At 34.8% G+C, this 23,244-nt stretch overlaps 1 protein-coding gene across 1 annotated transcript; it reads left to right on the top strand.

The window, feature by feature from the left end:
• Positions 1 to 19,471: 19,471 nt before the first annotated feature.
• Positions 19,472 to 21,633, top strand: LOC149900440 (SCP2 sterol-binding domain-containing protein 1-like). Its single transcript, XM_090112590.1, has 3 exons — positions 19,472 to 19,547; positions 20,062 to 20,215; positions 21,194 to 21,633. Exons 1-3 carry the CDS (start codon positions 19,545 to 19,547, stop codon positions 21,394 to 21,396), a joined length of 360 nt encoding a protein of 119 aa, XP_089968716.1. The 5' UTR covers positions 19,472 to 19,544; the 3' UTR covers positions 21,397 to 21,633.
• The last annotated feature ends 1,611 nt before the right edge of the window (positions 21,634 to 23,244 follow it).

Here is a 23,244-nt window from a genome sequence, read left to right as displayed (position 1 = left end):
CAAGCCAGCTTACGCCTACACGTACACACGAATTTTCTCGTTACCATAGCGCTTGCAATGACATACCCTTTGATCCTTTGCCGAATACAAGCTGTGAACCAGTTGTTTGTTGCATCCAATGACGTTTGACGTCAGTGTGGACACACCATAGCTTTAAAATCGTACAGGACAAGGAATCGGATAGGAAAAGTTATAAGCTCTGTTTTAAAGCTACTTTTACAACAGATTCATGAATACTTTAGTTTAATATCGCTTTGCCTTCAATAATACGTAATCTTCAGTAAATATAAGTGTAACATAAATAGAAGTTTTAGTTACGGCACAGAATACATAATAGTAGCTAAACGCTACAGAACGGACACTCTCCGCCTCCCGCCAAAATTAAACTTACCTCACCCCCGCGCGATCAGACATAAAATGGGCCATATTTTTCTGCAAGGACGATACGCAACGAAGATTGACAACATTAATCAAATTGACTTAAAGTAATTTTATTATTGTGGATTTGTGATTATCGTTTTTCGTAGAAAATGGTTAGATATTGTGCTGTTTACTGTTTAGATATTGTGTATTTCATCAGAAAAACGCGAATTTTTTTTACGCTAGTCACAAATGTGCCAACCATAAAGCGTTAATACACACATTTGCAGTCTCTACAGTGTGACTGTCAAAACGAACATTTTGTATGGAGTGTCCGGGGTGTGGTTACGGTACAAAAATTAAGACTAACATAACACAAAATAATTTTTATTTTGAAGTATTGCGATCGAATATATTATTTTGTCGTCAAAAAACCTGAAAAGAATACCTACATAGAATACGATTGTTATTTGTTACATCTTACATTCATAATAAGTAACTAAAAGCCCCTTAATACCTATTTTAGTGGTATAGCGTCACATAAAGTTACATTTTATCATTTCAGTCGAACTGCGTCAAGCCCAGATCAGCCAGGATGAAGCCAGCGACTCCACCCCAGCCACCAGATCCAACCAGGAACAACCTGATGAAGCAACTACGCCTTGGCCTCTACGGACGGTATCGCAAAAGAATATTGCATGTAGAAGCAGTGTTAATATCAACGCTAATCTGAACCGGTCTATGCCTCAATTAAAGACTTGAATAAAATTTACCTGTATTAGATGTGTTGTTTTCTTTCGTGAATCTGAATTTTTATTTCAATAAATCTAATAAAATAATACAAATGCCACTGGTCATATTGAGATACAATCAAAACCACAGGAGTTTGATAAAAAAAATACGTTAGTCTCTACTTCACTAGTTCCAAGTTATTTTTAAATACATGAATTCGTTTCCACAGTGCACGTCTATACAGTTACAATTTATTTTTTCGATTATTTTAGCAATCATCGTCATATTTCATCCAATTTATACAAAACCTTTATGAATGTTACACCTTCCTGCATATCAGATATTGGTAGTTGTATGAAAACTGAACTTCCGTTTATAAATAAAAACTTTATATGTTCAAACAAGGTTCAAACAGGAATTGTTTCATTCGATATATGAAGATGATTGTTAGAACATTTATATTTCATACACACCAATACAAATTTCAGCGACTACCTGAGCCCGCGGATTTATCCACATCATTATTGACTATTCCGTCATAAGTTTTAACGTGATGATAATAATTATAAAGCCTAGCCTTTCTTGATTAATTGGCTATATTTCACGGAAAGAATAGCGCGTTCAAAAACTTCAGTAGATATTTGTTTAACAATATTAAAACATTAATTATAATCCTAACAACACAATTATAAGTTCTATATAGCACTCTCCATTACATTTTAACATATACATTACTATACGTATCTCTCAAAACAACATGAAACCGTAACCCTTGCTTATTTTCTTTGACCCTCAAAAAATTAACATGCAAATTGGATCGCAGCTCCCTGCAGCCTGTGACGGTGCATTTTCATCAAACGGGCGAATACTCATTCTTACCCCACTTTGTAAACAGGCGTAGAGTAGCGTAGACACTTTGTCAAATTATTTTAGTGTAAACAGGCGTAGAGCATTCTGTCGTTGAACTTAGTGCGTTCGAAAAGATTCTATGGAATGTTCTAATACTGAACAAGACTGAATACGAGTTTTCGTTAACACTAAAAGATCACGAAGCTCTATGTTCGTTTGATGTAAATGCACCGTGACTAGACATTCGACACGCTGTCTGACAGCTATTTCGTACATATTTACCATAGAAATCTAAATAACATGTGTATTGTTATTTAGATTTAGATCTATGATATTTACCGTCGTTCATGCCTTTCAATGTTCGCTGGCGACTGGTGAGGTGCAGGAAAATTACCCGTAATTATAGTAAAATAATGAGTAGGTACCTAAGTAAAAAAACATTCAGGTAAAATCACACGTAACGGTTTCAAGATATTGACCTAATGTGGACTGTTAAACATAAAGACAGACTTTTCATTATTTTAAAATAATTGTCATACATTGGAAAACACAGGTTTGCCAGAGACGATTATTCACTATCCCATCTTAATAGCATTTCTAAATCCCCAATTAATGCCTAATAACATTCTATATAACGAATGTTCTAGAGCATATTGCACTTCCAAAAAACCCAAAACTGCCTCAATATAACATCAAGGAATCAGCGACTCGTATGACACACGACAAGAACATATTACCCGGGTAACAGGGAGCGGGTAATTTCCCAGGTGACCGCGTCTTTGCATGCCGCTTTACCCGCTTTACCCCGGGTGCCCGTCATTTGTTAGTGGCTACTGGTTTTGTGGTGGAATGTGACAAAGATAGTGTTTAAATTAAGGAGAGTTTAGGGAATCTTAAAATGTGTCAATCATTTGTAGAAGTCGAAAATAGACGGATTTGTCTGTTTTTATTAACAATGCTTTTTCGCCAAATGCAATTCTAATTTTTTTTCTGGAAATTACATTTTGATGTGAATGCCATATAACATTTGAAAATAATTGCACAGGTTTAAATTAAATATGCTATTTTTAACCCCTAGCAAAATTTGGCCTTAATACATTATTAATTCAAGCTTTTTTGTATACAAACCAAAATCCTACCAGCACATAAAAAATTCATTCGTCTCGAAATACTTAGCATTCAAATAACTAAAATTTTATAATGGGTTACTGCATAAAGCCTACACAAAAACTAGGTAACAATTTTTGTGCACTTTCCCTCACATATCAGAATAGTTATATTTCAATAAACATTAGTTTTTTATGTCAATTTACAGCTAAGTATCGAACATACTAAATTACTTCCAAAGACAAAACATTCTCTAAACGATTCACGTTTTCGCTTCGCTCGTTAGCGTCTGATAGAATAGATGCACTTTAGTATCGCCTCACAGTAATTAGGGGACTCCCCTACACTTGATACTGAGTGATCCAAAATTGGTTATATATCTTGGAAGTATATTATCAAAAATAAATGAAGTGCCTAGTGCATTCATTTTTAAAAGTTTCATATAGTATAACAAATTATGCCTTTATCCTGGCACCGCCCGGTAAAACCCTTGTAAAAATCATAATATTATATAGCCTAGATTACTATGAATAGCGACAGGACCTACTTTATGCTTCATAAGGTGTATCAATACTAATATTATAAAGCTAAAGAGTTTGTTTGTTTGAACGCGCCAACCTTCGGGAACTACTGGTCCGATTTGAAAAATTCTTTCTCTGTCAGATAGCCTATTCACCGAGGAAGGCTATAGGCTATATTACATCATCTCGCTACGACTAATAAGCGGAGCACTGCGGGTAAAACCGCGCAGCACAGCTAGTATTTAATATAGGTAAAGATGCAAGAGCAATTAAGCTCTATCTTCATTATACAAGTTTTCGTAAACAGTCGACTAAATTTAACTCATGATCACAAATGTATTAACAATATTCTCATATATTTTACAAACAGAGAATTAAACTAATACGATATCATTCTAAATATCCGAACACATCATTAAAATGGCGTCTCCAACATACAAAGGTATGTATAAAGTTAATGAGAATGTAAACAAATATCCTAATTTGATGCGGGAGTAAAAATAATGTGTGATTTATATTAATGACATTCATGAATTCATTTGTGTGTAGACAGAATATTCCGTGACACTCGGCGAATGCTAAAATTGATCTCACAACGTGTTTCGACGGTTTGGAAAGCTACTAGCTCCTTCTGAGTATGTAAAATAAATAAGAAGAATTTCGTTTATTATACGGTCTTTTTAGGGTTCCGTACCGAAACGGTAAAACGGGACCCTATTACTGAGACTACGTTGTCTGTTTGTGTGTGTCTCCAGGCTGTATCTCATAAACCTGAAGCAAGAAAGCTGAAATTTTCACTAATGATGTATTTCCGTTGCTGCTATAACAACAAAAATTAAAAATATATATATATATATTTCGGAGATTCCTCGCGATTAATTTCAACGTCCGCCATGATCGTGAATAATAAAAAGAATCAGTGCGCACAACTGGCGCGGTTGGCTGTCGGGCGGCAAGTGTCGTTCGAACTGACACCCCCCAACCTACCAAACTACTGACTCAAGGAAAATGTCATTGTCACTTGTCATTGTCATAATTTCATTCGTTAAAACTTCAAGTCTTACTGCGTCAATATTAAAAATACTCACAACTTTACCAATAGATGGCGTTAATACCAACTGAATAAATCAATACTCCGACACGGCCATTCTGACAATAAGCGCGTTCTCGCGCGATTTCTAAGCCTATTTAGCTCTGATCACAACTTTGCGTCGAAGTTTGTAACGTAGAACCTACACAAAGCGCGAAGCTTCCCATGCAGAGTCAACACATGAAGCGCGGAGCTTCCCATGTAGAGTCAACACATGAAGCGCGGAGCTTCCCATGTAGAGTCAACACATGAAGCGCGGAGCTTCCCATGTAGAGTCAACACATGAAGCGCGGAGCTTCCCATGTAGAGTCAACACATGAAGCGCGGAGCTTCCCATGTAGAGTCAACACATGAAGCGCGGAGCTTCCCATGTAGAGTCAACACATGAAGCGCGGAGCTTCCCATGTAGAGTCAACACATGAAGCGCGGAGCTTCCTATGTAGAGTCAACACATGAAGCGCGAAGCTTCCAATGTAGATAGAGCAAACACATGAAGCGCGAAGCTTCCAATGTAGATAGAGCCAACACATGAAGCGCGAAGCTTCCAATGTAGTTAGAGCAAACACATGAAGTGCGAAGCTTCCAATGTAGATAGAGCCAACACATGAAGCGCGAAGCTTCCAATGTAGATAGAGCAAACACATGAAGCGCGAAGCTTCCAATGTAGTTAGAGCAAACACATGAAGCGCGAAGCTTCCAATGTAGTTAGAGCAAACACATGAAGCGCGGAGCTTCCAATGTAGATAGAGCAAACACATGAAGCGCGGAGCTTCCAATGTAGATAGAGCCAACACATGAAGCGCGAAGCTTCCAATGTAGTTAGAGCAAACACATGAAGCGCGAAGCTTCCAATGTAGTTAGAGCAAACACATGAAGCGCGAAGCTTCCAATGTAGATAGAGCAAACACATGAAGCGCGAAGCTTCCAATGTAGTTAGAGCAAACACATGAAGCGCGAAGCTTCCAATGTAGTTAGAGCAAACACATGAAGCGCGGAGCTTCCAATGTAGATAGAGCAAACACATGAAGCGCGGAGCTTCCAATGTAGTTAGAGCAAACACACGAAGCGCGGAGCTTCCAATGTAGTACCAATGTAAATAGAGCCAATACATGAAGCGCAAAGCTTCCAATGTAGTGCCAACACATGAAGCGCGGAGCTTCCAATGTAAGGCCAACACATGAAGCGCGGAGCTTCCAATGTTTAATTTACGCGTGAAGCGCAGGGCTTCCAACGCTAAACTCTCGCATGAAGCGCGGAGCTTCCAATGCTAAATTTACGCCATCAGCTCCTCTTAGGAAAGGAAAAAGAAACAAGCGTCTAGGGATGCGATCCTTTATTAGCATTGATCAACAAAATAAATTGTAAACATTTCTACTAACCAAAACACCAACAACAAAAATAATGGAAAAATCATCATATCGCAACCGTCGACATAATAAATACAATCGTGTATCTCAACAAATGTCGTTTACTTTGGCGACTAATCATTTTATTTTAACATAACTCAATATTTAATTATTAATTTTTAAAGCCGATTAGAAAAATAAAACTCACTCTTATTACAAATCATCAAATTGATTAGACATTTCTGGTAAACTCATAGGATATTTACTCAGCTTTTCATGACACACATATTGCGCACGGTATTCGAATACAGCTCACGAAAATCAATACACAACCTGTCAGAGCCATCCTTCTTCTTCACGAGGATCGCCGGGCTTGAAAATGGTGACGTACTCTCGCTGATAATGTTTTTAGACTGGAGGTCAACTATTATGTCAATCATGGCCTTGCGTTCCGCGGGGGCCAGGCGATAAGGTTGACGCTGCACTATTTTGTTCGGATCTTATAATCTAATTTCCATCTCACCTGTTGTTACGACCGTCTGAGAGTTCCCCTTTACGAAGTTGTCATTAAAATTTTCAATAATAGCACGTAAACGAGCAATATCTTGGATGTCTGTAAGGTAGGTATCGATTGCTTCTATATCGGCACTTTGCAAAGCACAAACGTGCGCACGAACATCGCGAGAAACGTGAACGTCTTTATTTTTAATTATTAAGTTTACCACGAGTCGCGTAAAAACATCCCACCCCACTATGACGTCACGAGGTAAAGCCTGAGAGTCAACCACCAAAAAAATCGACCTCTAAGTGAACATCATCGATCTCTATAGGCCTCTAAGTGAACATCATCGATTTCTATAGGCAAAGTAATACGGGAAAAAGAATGAGTGAAGTGGAGCCAATACCAGTTAAACGCATAAATAAAAATAAAAAATCTCGTACACCGGTCATAACGTCAGCGATAGGCTTACGAATAAGCGAGCATTTAGATCCACTGTCTACGAGGGCTTGTAATTGAAATCTACCAACAATAAATTTAACAAGCGGCGATTCTGACTAGACACACACGTATTAACGGACTTTGTATCATTACTTTTTTTTTTAATTTTTCGTCTCGTTGTTTAGAGAAACACACCTGCTCTGTATGCAGCAATTTGCAACAATAAGTGCACTGAACATTTTTATCGACAGGCGGGGAACATTTTAATTAAAACGTTTCCAAATGTGAAACCTTAGTATGCGGACGGAATTTACAACTTCGCTTATAGTGCCCCATTTTGCCGCAATTGTGGCACATAACATGGTTATTTGTTTCAATTTAACGCTGTTTAAAGTCACTACAAAAAGAGCTCGAAGTTGAAGGTCGTTTATTATTTTTATTAATTTGAGGGTAGGTAGCAACGTGTCTATCTAATGTTACAAAGTCCATGGGGGTTTTTATTTAATAAATCTGATCGTACCTGATCGTCAGAAATACCTGACATGACGACTTCGATCTCGTTCGCCTCGCTCACGCTGTCTCCAGTCGATCGATCATCGCCAGCTTGTGGAGTATTCCACGTAGCCAGTTGGTGGAGTATCTGATTCGGCGGATTGGTTCGCCGATTCTCGGAAATATGTCTCGCTCGTAGTAGCAGGGTGTCGGTTAAATACACTGGAGGAATGATGGTCAGATCCCACCGCTGCTTTCGGAGATTCCTCGCGATTAATTTCAACGTCCGCCATGATCGTGAATAATAAAAAGAATCAGTGCGCACAACTGGCGCGGTTGGCTGTCGGGCGGCAAGTGTCGTTCGAACTGACACCCCCCAACCTACCAAACTACTGACTCAAGGAAAATGTCATTGTCACTTGTCATTGTCATAATTTCATTCGTTAAAACTTCAAGTCTTACTGCGTCAATATTAAAAATACTCACAACTTTACCAATAGATGGCGTTAATACCAACTGAATAAATCAATACTCCGACATATAAACATAGTACGTACATAGTGGTTGTGGTAGTATGGTTTTTTTGTTAACTGGGAGGAAATCTTCTAACTTCTTTTGATGAAAAGAGAGCATGTGGAATACCCACTAAAACCTCCTCGGTGGCCAAACCCAAAGCATGGTAGAGGGGTCAACGGGATCTCTTACAGAACGCACCAGAGGCTTTATTATACGGTCCATTATGTCTATAGAAAACTAGATATATTAATCAATAGAAATGTCTATTACGATCTTTGATACCTATAGGACTATATTTATCAAATTGGAGTGCATAATAGCATTGCGTAACGTTCTTAACATTGTGATATTTGTTTTAATAAATGCCAAATACCATCTAGGAAGTATTGGATTATTAATTTTAACGAGAGTTTCGTCAGTAAATATTACGAATATTACAAAACCATAGTAAACATTTTCAAAATTCGTTTAAAGGGAACAAATACTTAAGTACCTATTTAGAGATACATAGATAGATACCCATAACTCTTGTTACATCAACTTTTTAGTTACATTGTGCTCATATGTCACTCAATCGACAGATTGTCACAGGTGCTTGAGTAATGAATTACTCTCTGGAGCCTGCTTCTTTATCTCGTTTGATCTGCACCACATTTTTGAAATAAACAACCTTCCATCTTACCCCTATACGAATATTTGTCCGCTCTACCTGTTTATTTACTATGTGTTTTCCTTCAAAGTCTTCTTTATTATACATAATTTCATTTAAGTATATTATATGTAGTTTCCAACATGGATTCCAAGTTTCCTTATTAAGGCGTTACCCGGCAATTTCGACTATGTTCAACCTCTATAAAGTCTGGTACAACATAAAGCACAATACCGAAAAAAATATATAAAATAGGATGGTCTTTGATGTTTAATTGCTCGCGAGGACTTTTTTCCAAAGTTAATAGATTTCTAGAAAAAAAATGTGCCGTGGTCATCGATTTTTCCGCAAATACTCTATAAACTTCGTAACCTGCTGACTTAGAGCTCTGAAAATTTTATGTTTAATAAATTATCAGTTACACAACAGTCCCTGACGAGGATTTTTTGTTTCACTGATTGGTATCTTTTTAAATACAAAATGCGAGAAAAAAAGAAGGTGCAGCGGGAGAGGTTTGAGATCCGTCAAGTATGGTCAAGGTTATTAGCGCATGTATAAGCCTTAATATTTCCCAAATTCTTCTTAGCACGAAATAGTTATGTTATTGAACTGAATATTAGCAGTAACACAACCTATGAACACAACCAACCAACTCGGACAAAATACTTGAAGAATATACGAAATTAAATCGAATATTATACTCTTACGAAGTCTCCACACATACGCTACATTATAAACAAAACACTGAAGCAAGGAACAGTATATATCACGAAATAACGACGCCATTACGTATGCCAAACAACTTTTTATTGGAAAAGATGTTAAAAGCGCGGGAAAGTGCCTCGCGTTTGTTTGGGACTAAACAAATACGATATGTAAATTTAATTTCGAACCGTTTATAAAGATATTGCCCTTAATGTATTTATAAAACATCGCTGGAAGTAACATGGGCAATGTTTCACGCGGTATATTGACTTCGGGGTTCCGTACTCCGTAGGACTGTATTTTGTGTCATATCTCTTTCAAAGTCTATCCGAGTGTCAAGAGCATGAATGATAGAATCTTGGATAGAATATGGATAGAATGAAAAATTCTCTATTGCACAGTACAGTGTGATAAAACAAGAGCGATACAAGTAATAGCGTGTAAAGAGGGCGGTATTATCGCTGTAAGCGATTTCTACCAGAAAACCGAAACAAAGGCAAACTTGTAATATGATGGTACATTACAATTTTATTTTTGTTTTAAAAATAAAATAATAACTAAGTATGTATAAATATAAATATTTATTTAAAACGATCACAAAATATATACCACCTTTATTAGTTTCCTTTTTAAAGCGTTGGCAATGTGGAATACATAGGATACTAGAGTTCCGTAAATCTACACTAATATTATAAAGAGGAAAACTTTGTTTGTTTGTTTGTTTGATTGTAATGAATAGGCTCATAAACTACTAGACCGATTTTAAAAATTCTTTCACCATTCGAAAGCTACATTATCCACGAGTAACATAGGCTAGGTTTTATCCCGGAAATCCCACGGGAACGGGAACTATGCGGGTTTTTCTTTTAAAACGCGGGCGAAGCCGCAGGCGGAAAGCTAGTATCATATAAACTAAGCTCATCATTTTGCTCTGCGTCCATCCGTATGTCAAAGCGTTTTTTTTTATGTCTTTTTGCCAATAACATTTTAGATATTATTGGCACGTTGACAACGAATATATTTTATACAAAGAGAATATAACATTATTTTAAACATGTATCTGAGTACGTATTCTGTGCTTGTTACTGCTATCCCTGCAACAGGTATATAGCAGTTTCCCCATAACATTTTAAATGTATTAGCTTTTTTAAACAGGCCGAATTCTGTACATTGAAATTGCTAGAAGAATAATTTTAGTGGCAATCGATGAAATTTCAGTTTGCTTTACACAATCGAATTTATTTACCTACATACTATTTTTGCACTCCTGTTCATATAAAACGAACAAGTTAACACTTATTTCTAAAGTTCTTTCACCAGAAGGAAAGTACATTCCGCAGTGACATAGGCTTTACTTGTGATTAATGATATGTTTCAATGTAAAAGTAAAAATAAAAATATTGTTTGACGCCCACACACGGGTAAAAGTCAGCTAGTATCACATAAACATTGAATGGTCGCATTAATCATTAAATATAAATACCTGTCGATTTTCACGACACCTTGGTACAGTGGTTAAAGATTTAACATCGATCCACGGTAAGTTCGATTCCCGGTGGCAACGGTGTCGGTCTAGCTGGACACAGATAGCAAACCTAGCAGACCTCGTAGGTAAAGAAACTCGATCAATAAAACAGATGTATTGTATATATTTTTTTGAAAGTATAAGTATTCCAGCTTTCTGTGCCAAGGAAAACTCAACATAGTCTTATCAGAGTCCCACATGTGACATGGCAGACACTCCTACTTCCGTGCCCTACATAACTAACACAACTGTAGACACCAGTCACACATTCACTGACTTTTTACTTTATTGTTGAAAATAAAGACCATAATTCATTATTAGCCCAGTAGCCTCAAATCTTGACCACAAATCCAGTGTGATCCGCTGCGACTCCATTCATTTCCCATGACAATACGCGAAGCCGGGGTAAATCTCTTATATTATGTGTGGATATTCCGCTGTCAAAACAGCATGGACGCGTGTTAATGAAAAAAGTTTGGAACGAGCAATGTCCGTTCTATTGGAATGTTATCTATGCCGACAATCTGATATTTTTAAGAGGGCGTATAAAGCCAGATAATTCTACGATTAAGCCTCGCCCATTACGCGCCATGCCGCGCGCCCTCACAATACCCTCATACACCCGGCTCATCCAACGTACGTAAAGTTCATCGCACGCTAAATTATACACAATATTCTTCGCTCGTTCAACGCGTATTTTCGGTAGTTAGTAGGTATGTTGTCTAAAATAATTGTATAAAACAGTGAAGTTGAAATCATCACAAATTATGTAATATGTCTTTTTATTATTATTTGTTTATAATTATTAATGATAATCTATACATATTATAAAACAGTAAAAAAACTGTCTGTATGTAATATATAAAAAAAACAATATTAGGGCAACAGTATAGAGCACGAATCCGTAAAAAAAGTCTGTCGAAATAGCGAGTATAGATACTATTTTTAAATAAACATACGCAGTCGACGACACACATTCCTCCAGAACTTTATTTTGATTAATTTGGTTATAGTCCATTGAATGAGTCCCTCCAAGGGGGGTCTAGAGTGCGTGAGGTAGTAACGTAAGATGTTTCTTCGGAAACATGTCAAGAGTCCCTAGGTAATAAACATACTAAAACCCCGGGCCACTAGGAGGAGCCCCGGAGTGGGGGGAGGGGGGAAATGGGTCCATTTTTTCATTTTTCGCTTAAATGTCAAAAACGGTACATGTTAGAGAAAAACTTTCAAGGAAAAATTGAAAGGCCATAAAATTATCTACAAGTTGTACCTGAATAATTTTTTCCTATATCCTACCGTTTCTGAGTTACACGCAGTAAAACATGATTTTGGCTCAAACAATTTCAACATCAATCGATCAAAAAATATTTCTTTCTTCCAAAAAACTCAAATGTGCAACTTGTGACCAGTACTGATAGATTGCTCTTAATTAGTTCTATAATTGGTAAAATAAACACATTCCTCCATGGAAGCCTTTAGGAGGAATCGATTGTCAAAATATTATATTAGGGCAGTTTGAGTTACTGAACTTGATCTTTTTATTTTTTTCTTCCAAAAAACTCAAAAGTGCAACTTGTGACCGGTACAGATAGATTGCTCATAATTAGGTCTATCATTGCTAAAAATACCAGATTCCACCATGGAGGCCTTTAGGAGGTATTGAATTTTATTAGGGTAGTTACGATACATGAACTTTTTAACTAACTACCCTAATAAAATTCAATTCCCCGTAAACGCCTCCATGGTGGAATCTGGTATTTTTATCAATGATAGACCTAATTATGAGCAATCTATCGGTACCGGTCACAAGTTGCACTTTTGAGTTTTTTTGGAAGAAAAAAAATAAAAAGTTCAAGTATCGTATCTACCCTAATAAAATTCAATTCCCCGTAAACGCCTCCATGGTGGAATCTAGTATTTTTATCAATGATAGACCTAATTATGAGCAATCTATCTGTACCGGTCACAAGTTGCACTTTTGAGTTTTTTGGAAGAAAAAAAATAAAAAGATCAAGTTCAGTAACTCAAACTACCCTAATATAGTATTTTGACAATCGATTCCTCCTAAAGGCTTCCATGGAGGAATGTGTTTATTTTACCAATTATAGACCTAATTAAGAGCAATCTAACAGTACCAGTCACAAGTTGCACTTTTGAGTTTTTTGGAAGAAAAAAATAAAAAGATCAAGTTCAGTAACTCAAACTACCCTTATATAGTATTTTGAAAATCGATTCCTCCTAAAGGCTTCCATGGAGGAATGTGTTTATTTTACTAATTATAGACCCAATTATGAGCAATCTATCTGTACCGGTCACAAGTTGCACTTATGAGTTTTTTGGAAGAAAAAAATAAAAAGATCAAGTTCAGTAACTCAAACTACCATAATATAATATTTTGACAATCGATTCCTCCTAAAGGCTTCCATGGAGGAATGTGTTTATTTTACCAATTATAGACCTAATTAAGAGCAATCTATCAGTACCGGTCACAAGTTGCACTTTTGAGTTTTTTGGAAGAAAGAAATATTTTTTGATCGATTGATGTGGAAATTGTTTGAGCCAAAATCATGTTTTACTGCGTATAACTCAGAAACGGTAGGATATAGGAAAAAATGATTCAGGTACAACTTGTAGATAATTTTATGGCCTTTCAACTTTTCCTTGAAAGTTTTTCTCTAACATGTACCGTTTTTGAGATTTAAGCGAAAAATGAAAAAATGGACCCATTTTCCCCCTCCCCCCACTCCGGGGCTCCTCCTAGTGGCCCGGGGTTTTAGTATGTTTATTACCTAGGGACTCTTGACATGTTTCCGAAGAAACATCTTACGTTACTAACTCACGCACTCTAGAACCATTTATTCAATGGACTATTAGATTGTACGACATTTTTCGACTCAACAATTATTCTAAAAATAAAAATAAAAATTATCCTTTATAAAATATTACAAAGTTCTTCGAAATTTACGTATTATTTTATCGAGAGCTGGTAACTTTAGCAGGTACCTTTCTGGAGTATTTTTTTCTGCGTGGCAATAGTCAGTAGACACAGGTAGAGAGTGAGGGTCCACATTTTCCAAATTTAAAATTGTTCTGTGAAATTAGTAAATTACTTTCAAACAGGGTCAATTAAACAAATATAAATTATTCAAAGTCAAAATAGCGAGTATAGATAGTATTTTTAAATAAACATACACAGTCGACGATACACATTCCTCCAGAACTTTGTTTTTATCAAATTCGTTAGATTGTACAATATTTTTCGACTCTGCAATTATTCTGAAAATAAAAATAAATATTATCCTTGATTAATAAAAAAATAAAATATTATTTGAAAACTAGTTATTATTTTGTTCATATTAACAAATTTCTTCGGAATTTCTTCGAAATTTGTTGTATTATTTTATCGAGAGACGACTAAAAACATGTGATTCAACACTAGCTGATGCCCGCGACTTCGTTCGCGTAAACTTTAGACGTGAACAACTAGGAGAATTTATTTAGAGTAGGTGTAATTTATATATAATGGTATAGTTTGTTCGTTTGTTCGTTTGTTCCAGACCTTCGAATTTTTTAATTAATACCCATTAGACTGAACATTTTTTTTAAGACTTCATTCCTATAAATGTGTAGCTGGGCTCTTATGGGTCTATATCAGATGTTCCAGATCTTTGATTTTTTTAATCAACAGAAAATTTCCATCAGACGCAACAATTTTTGTTGACGTCACTCCTATAAATGTTAGAGTGTGATCTCAGGGTCCCTCATCATACATTCTAGATCTTCGAATTTGCATATTTATATTGCCCAGATAATACCTACACAACAAAATAACTTTCATTCAAAGCCGTCCAATAGTTCCGGAGATTGGCGTGTACAAACAAACAGACACATAGAGTTTTTTTAGGATTTACGGGAACAAACCTATCCAATGTCCTTTCTCAGGTCTCAAGCTATCTCTGTATCAAAGTTAGAGCTTAGAGAGCCAGACATACATACAGACAAACAGACAAAAATTCTATAAACTATATACCTATATTTTTGGCTCCTATATCGATTGAAAATCACGCCCCAAGTAGGTATCCGTAAAAATATTCAATGTACAGTTTTGACTTTCGTACAATTTTTTTTTATACCTATGTGATTGTAATATTATTATCTAATACAGATTGTAAATATATATAATGTGTAGTTACTATTCACAACCTGTATTGGTTATTTACTGGAGCAAACATAGGAATCTACCTATAGTAATACTATAATATATATATATAATAATAATATTATAAAACATTCCCGATTTGATTGATTGCATTTGCAAGGCGACCGTAGGAATTAGGTACCTACATAACTAAGTATAAAAAGTGTCTTTGTAAATTGTAGGTACCCACTATGAATGTAGGTATCTATAAATATCGTCGCATGAATACTCAACTCGCGGAAACGAATTTACAGAATTTACACAAATAATAATATCCAAACTCGCCTGGATAAACTTTCTCAAATGAATCTATAGTTTAGGTGGTCTGTTGCGGTTCTGCATCAGGTGTTTCAGTTTTCAAAATAAATTATTATTTTATATTTCCCGGATAATATAATAGTACCTACACAACAAAATAACTTTCATTCAAATCCTTCCAGTAGTTCCGGAGATTAGCGTGTACAAACAAACAGACAAACACAGACAGTTTTTTTTATTTACGGGATAAAACTCATCCTATAACCTTTCTCAGGTCTCAAGCTATATCTGCACCAAAATTAGAGCCCAGACATACATACAGACAGACATACAAAAATTCTAAAAACTATATTTATGTATAGATACAATGTACTACATATTACTATGTAATACAGATTATGAATATATTATATATATACATATACATATGTATATTATAAAAAAATACCTATTCAATGTAAGTACAGTTTTGACTTTCGTACTGTTGTTTACCATTTTCAACAAATCAATATTCGGCGTAATTATAAAACACGGCGCAGCAATTTTAGCGTGGTCTACTCGTCTCAACGGAGCGATAGCGTCTGATGTATGAAATAGAATTATGTTTTTAGCTCCCGGAACGTGCGATGGAAGATGATTTCTTGCGTAATTAAAAATATAGTAAGCGCCAAAAGTGTTTTATCGTGATTAAACCAAAACTAAAAGTAATTACACAAAATGCTCTGACAAATATGTTGCAAATGTTTTAATATAATTGTTTATGAAAAAAAAATCATAATAAGTATTACCATGTCCAGTAAAAAACGTAAAAGTGTGAAATTTAGAGGTAACTTCGTGAATTTTTTCTATCGAGTCAATTTCAATATTTTATGTTTTTGATCTGACAATATAATCGAAAATATCATCAAGTTTTACATATATTTTATTTTTTATATTTGGTCTTGAATATTACACGTATCAACTAAAAGTTGATTGGTGATTTGACTTTATACGCGCCCTTAATACCGCACATAATTGAAATGCTTCTTTTTAGGTATTTTATCATGGATGTAATGAAAATGTTTACTGTAATATAATTGGAAAAAACGTTCAGCTAATGCTGTATATTTATATCACTTTGTATGACTTCACTGGACTTGACCTAATCAAATGAAAAATGAAATTGCTGTAATTAAATTAATTAAAACTATGAGTTTATAATTAATACAATGAACATTTGAATGACGGAAATACGGTTGACTCTATTACAATAAATTACTTAATGTTTATTTTGCTTCACCAATAGATACAGGTGCATTTTTTGTACACTTTAATCGCACCTGCTCCTTAATAGTAGATATTAATATTATATTGGTAATCTAAATCAGAATTTACTCAAATATGCCATAATCTACAAATAAATATAAATTCAATAAATCGATTGAATACTCTACCTTCTTACACAAACAAAAAAATGTTTAAAATATTTGATAACAACGCCATCTACAGTTTTACAGTTGAATTATCTCATTCGACAAACTCTACCACTGAGTTTTGCTGTGGTTTTACTTTTATGTCGAATCTTCTCTACAGATATCACTGTTTAAAATTGATGAAATGAATCTAATTAAAAAAATGCCATAAAAAAAACGCTAAGGTATCAAGTATCTCTATCTGTAAGCTCTATTCCCATTTATTTGGCTCTACTTATTACATAAAACTCCAGGGCAATTAAGAAAGTGTAAAGACAAAAGATTGACACAAACTAATAAAACTGTTAACTGGGCCTCATCTAATTCATTTGTTGTGGCTCGCTTATAATAACGCAAATGTCATTATTAGCTTGTAGAGTTTTGAATTAATTTATTATTGAACTAGCGTCCTGCGTCCCGCGGTTTCACCCGCGTATTTTAGATTTTCATACTTATCCTTACGTTCCTGTAGGAATATCAGAATAAAAATAGCCTAAGTTACTCCTTATAACATCCAGTTATCTGTCAGTGAAAGTCCCGTCAAAATCGGTCCTGCCATTCCAGAGATTAGCCGGAATAAACAGACGGACTAGAAATTGTATTTATTACTATTTTATCATTAAAACCAGACACTACAATTTTATTATTGGTATAGCACTTACTCATAAGTGAAAAGAAAACAATACAAGATTGTTTTATTACCTAATATACAGTGGGTATAAGTAATAATTACGAAAAATAGGCAAATTGCGAAAAGTCCACATCGTAGTGATTATTTTTACATTAAACACTTTTTTGGAGATTCGTAAATGTCAACATAAGGAGGTATTAAATAATAATGTGCAGAAGTTCGTTGCCACGTGGTGACCATGTTGTATGAAAGATTTGGGATAAAAAATATTGAACGTCTTTGAATAAATTCCTTATATTTGTCACGATTATGTTATTACAGTAGAACCTCGATAAGTTAAAGTCCAAGGGAAACACAAAATATTTTAAGTTATAGAGGTTTTAAGTTATCAAGGGTCCATCCATTTTTCACTGCTTCTATAGCTTTTAATTTATCAGCGTAGGTGAGGGTTGTTAGTTTTCTTTTTGGACTCATTTTAAGCCAGTTTTATCACACAGTAAGTAAAGTGATGTTTCCAGGACAACAATCAAAAACTTATGATGCAATAAGTCGTTGTCATAAAGCTAACCGCCGCAAAGCTTTGAAGTATTTCGATAAAGCAAACAATAAGTAATGTATTGTTTACGTTAACAATACATAGTAAACACGTGCAAGCAATAAATACCGAAACCTTTTTTTGACACTCTTTCAAAATGACTCATTGACAAACAGTTTTATGTTATAGAGGTTGTGGAAACATTTCTTGAAGTTAAAGGCTTATTAGACCACCCAATTTTTAGGGACCCTAACCCTAACTAAGAGTGGTGTGATAAGACTTAGCGAGTTAGTGTCCCGATTTAGGGCGATCGGGTCTGCCCGATCTGCCTAGCTCCCTAAGCGCCCTGCAGATTGGGTAATGTAATAACGTTTAGGGCGGTTAGGGAGCTCAGTTGCCGCGCGACTAGTGCGTGGAGTGGCTGCTTTTGTATGTAAGGTGTCACCAAACTTCCCTACTACAGGTTTATATAACTTAAAAGGGAAGTTCCAAATGTTTGTGATCACACCGCCATGTTAACAAATAAATAAATTGTTTAAATCAATTGTTTATTTAATTGTTTTAAAACTCAACAAGTGTTCAAATTGTTCTGCACCTACTCTAATTAATTCATTAAAACTCCCGGTTCAAGCACGCTTAGTATTTGCATATTTGAAAGCTTTTCACGTAACCGCAAATACTCTTTCACCCAGATCTTTCTCTTCTTTTTTTAATATTTGTTATTGCGTCAACGGTTGCCACTGCTACAGCAACTTTTTAAAGTTTCGATACTGATGGCGGCATAATGTAAAATGCAACAATACGTTTATCTCTCTAGACATTCGCGTATAAACTGAGTTAGGGCCCAATTCGCAGAGAAGTGTAATAAGCGCCACACTAACTAGGGAACACGCCCACCCTAGATGCAGGGCCCTTCATATCGGGTAGTGTAATAAGCCTTTTACTGAGGGCCAATACAGAGATTATTTATTTAAGTTATAGAGGTTGCGTATTTTAAGTTAAAGAGGTTTTGGGCTCTGATGGGAAGGGAACACAATATTTTTTGAAGTTACAGAGGTTTTTATGTTACCGAGGTTTAAGTTATCGAGGTTCAACTGTAGTATATTATAGTAGGAAAAGAGTAAATAAATCATCTGTAGTATACGGTAGGAATATACCACTAATCACGGTAATAATCTCTACAAATTTTCGTAAGAGGTGAATAGTAAAAAAATGATGTAGAAACATATTGCAATTGTTATACGCGGTAAAAACGCGTGCGATAAAAGATTAATCAATAATAATCAAAGAAATATCAAATGACAATCTTTTATACAAGCTCGTTCTTTCCATCGTAAAAGAAAGGTTAAAACAAGTTACTTATAACAAAAGGTAGGTTTGGTAGATCTAGTTTAAAAATTAAAATATATATGCTTCTCATACTTTAACTTTAAATGAAATCTTATGTTTCGTATCATTACTGAGACGATTTATATTCATAATTAAAACAGACACTAAAAAGTTACAAACAAATTAGTTCCAACTTATCCTCAAATATACAAAGATATGGGCACAGTGTAGTATATACAAAAGTTTTGTAATAAGTGAAAGTTAAGTCTGAATCTCTCACAACGCACAACCGTACTCGACACACTCCGAGATGGTAAGTTTCATTTTCTGCATTATTATCATAATTTTGTTTTTTTTTCTGTAAATAATAGTGTATACCTAGTATATTATTTCTAGTCTATGATAATAGGAATCCACGGTCTTTTTCATAATGTATGGTGTGTTCTCATAATATTTTTACTGTAGTTATAGAGCAAAAACTAATAGATATAACGGTTATGTTTTCGGCTTTCTTAAATCGCATATTGCGATCAATGATATTTGTTTGCATACTAATGTATAAGATAATATGTTTATTTGATAACAATATATGTTATTGTATCCATTCATAAGGAAAATAAATGAAAAGAGAGAAACATGCTTTGAATTACGTATGACTAGCGGACTCTACATTTTCTGCAACACCAAATGCTTAGACCAAATGTTGTTTGTATCCAATGTCATATTTTCATTTCATTTTATATATCCAGTCTTCGGTTTTCTAGAAAATTCCATTTATTGTGATAGATTTCCTTATTATAAATATTTTATTTAATGAATACTTTCAGGGTGCAACACAGAGCGAGTTAGCGAACAGCTCAAAAGCAGATTTGGTGTCTCGAATCAAGGCGAGAGTGGAAAATGCGGATAAAAACAAAGCGAGAGAAGTCGGGGGTGTTTTCTTGTTTAACATTATTAAAGGCACATCTGTATATTCTTGGAGTAAGTACTTATATAAATATATTTAGTTTTGTTATGGTTGTAGACTGTTGTATTTTGAAATGAAATTTTAAAATAAGGTTCCTTTCGGGAATTCAATAGGTGGTACGGACTTTAATCGTGCAAATACAAATACATATAAACATTATATGTATTTGTATGAAATGAATGAAAAATAATGAATTTAAATAAATGTAACAATGCGTGCAAAAACGTATAATTTACGTAGTATTTGTGCAGTATTTGTTTAATACTTAAATGTTAAAAAAATATTTTTGATATAACATCAAGCATTTATTATATTAAACTTTCATGATTTTATGCACTAGAGTCTAGACTCTCGTTCTATTTAAATAATAAGCATACTATACTTTGTATTGTGTAATAGTCAGTCAGTCAGTAGTCAAACTAGTATTTGCATAATATAATACGAATAATATAATAGCCCGCGTGCCAGTTCTTGATGTATTGATTAGATGTCGTGTTCAGACATCTTTAGTTCTGGTTCTAACTCAGGAACTACGAATCCGATTTATAAATTCTTTCAGTGTTTGATAGCCCTTTTATCGCGGAAGGATATATAATATTACTAGCTGTGCCCCGCAGTTTTACACGCATTGCTCCGCTCCTGTTGGTCTTAGCGTGATGATATTATATAGCTAATATAGCCTATAAGCCATCCTCTTTATATAGGCTATCTTACACCAAATAATTAATTTTTCAAATCGGACCAGTAGTTCCTGAGATTAATGCGTTAAAACAAACAAACAAACAAACCATCTCTTCAGCTTTATAATATTATAGTATAGATTAGTAAAGTATATTATAGTGCTGTATGCATATGTATGATAATTACTATTAATTATTTTCTTTACCACGCGACCAAAGCCGTTGTTGAAAAGCTACCTAAAATCTCCTTGTAAATCTAAAAGAAAACACTACTTTCTTTTAAATGTGTGCTTATTATTATATTACTTTCAGCAATGGACCTGAACCAAGTGATAGTCTACGAAGGCGAACCAGCAGAGGACCCAGACACCACATTTACCCTCAACGAGCATTACTTCAAGCAACTGGTGCAGGGTAAAGAAGACCCTCGGGTGATCATGCAGGCTGGCCGGTGTTCCGTCACGGGCGACATCATGAGGGCAATGAAACTTGAACCCTATATTAAGCTTAGTTAGAGTCGGATTTTCATGTTCTTAAAAGATTGTAGGAACTGTTATATCGACGTAGATACTATGATCTATCGGATTTAGAAGTAGTTTGTGGGGGCTGTTATTATATAGACAGTACCTAGCTATGGACTTGTAACATTTATTGATCAAACAATAACATTGGAAGCATATTATAGTTAGTCACAGAATGCTTAATAGTAGATAGCTAACGTTAGTATTACCTACTACTTAAATTTCTCATTTGAGTAGACTAACTTTTGACTGACTTTTGATGAGTAGACTACTTTCTCATTTGAGTAACTATCTGCTTGTTATCTCTAATTGGATTATTTGATCACAAAGTGTTTTTGTTTTTTTTTTACTTAATTATAAGTGACATGGTATAGCTTTACTTTTTGGAATAAATTAAGTTTTAATTATTATTTCCTGTTTTATTTCCGTCTTTATCCCTTTATCATCCTTTTATAATTTACATAGGATTTATTTGATTGACTATACGTAGATAAGATACGTAGTATAACATTACAATCAAATACCTCAATAGTATTTATGTACATAAAGATCTTAAGGCTTTTACAAATATGAAAATCTATATTCTCTAAATTAGAGAAAAGTCTCTATTTCACTATACAGAGAGGATTTACGTAACCCTTATTGGTATTATTTAAATATTATGGGAAGATTCACACGAAGAAAAGCTGTTAACAACTGACTGCTGAAAACAATAGTTTACTAAAACTTATGTCACCCTATTCTAAGTTTTATTACAAGTTTAAGTAATGTATTCAATGCCCTAGATGATATTCTTTTTCTTGTAATAATTTTAGATCATTCTATTGGAGCTTAATTGGAACCCATATCCCAATTTATCCATTCTTGTTTGTGTAATATTGTCCTTTAATATTTATTATTTATTATTATTATTCTCACTATTTCGTGGCGATTCATTTATCGTTCGACGGCTGTCGTCTCTATATAAGTGAAGTCCCGTGTCCCCGTAGTGGGGTAGGGGGCAGATGCATTATTCATACATCTGTTTCACTGATCGATTTTTCTTTTAGGGACAAGTAGGTGATCAGCCTTCTGTGTCCTGCCAGACCGAGACATTTTTTTTTTTCGTCTCCACCGGGAATCGAACCCAGGACCCTCGGTTCTACGCTCACGCGTCAACCACTGTACCGAGGAGGCGGTCGTCTCTATATAGAGTCATCAAAATCTCGTTGAACAACTGTCATATCTATACTTTTTTATCGTTTGACGATTGTCATACTAGGCAGTAGTCATCATAGTAGTAGGTAGTCACTGACAGTCTGTTATCATCATGTGACAACATCTGTATGTGAATTGTGAACATGTCCACGACGTGACGCTTACGACACGATAATCTGTCGTCACGACCTAATGAACATGCAGTTCACACACACTGACACGTACTATTTATAGCTGAAAAATCATTGTAGTTTACTGGATTTGTCTCCCTTTGGATGAAACATTCAAAATCAGTCGATCTCGCGGCTGCGCGAGTAACACTTACCTATTTTTTAGAGATTAAATAAATTGCTAAAAACCATTCATAAAAGTTGAAATTAAATGATACACAATTTTGCGTGAACCGAGCATAGCGGTGTCCCCTCTAGACAAGTTAGTCTCAAAAAAAATTAGCATCAAAAGTCAATGTGCTTTGATTTTACGATAGTCCAAATAAATTACGTTATCTCATTTAACTTTTAAATACATCTAATTGATCCATTTAAAATACCGTTTCGGATCTAGTCTATCATCCATGGCCTAATATGTGTTTTATAAGTTGTCGATTTTAATCGCTATTTTTATTTATAAGGTAGCGTACATAAT

Source organism: Colias eurytheme, chromosome 18, assembly GCF_061535395.1.
Source record: "Colias eurytheme isolate Ceu_HAF_F1 chromosome 18, ilColEury1 Martin Lab GWU primary, whole genome shotgun sequence".
NCBI lineage: Eukaryota > Metazoa > Arthropoda > Insecta > Lepidoptera > Pieridae > Colias > Colias eurytheme.
Note: the sequence above shows the minus strand (reverse complement) of the source record. Positions and strands in the feature narration are given on the sequence as shown.

What these genes read in the sequence shown, in the direction of transcription:
- LOC149900440 (XM_090112590.1), top strand. An exon ending in CACATCTGTATATTCTTGGA is followed by an intron (nt 20,216 to 21,193) that starts GTAAGTACTTAT and finishes TATTACTTTCAG; the next exon opens with CAATGGACCTGAACCAAGTG.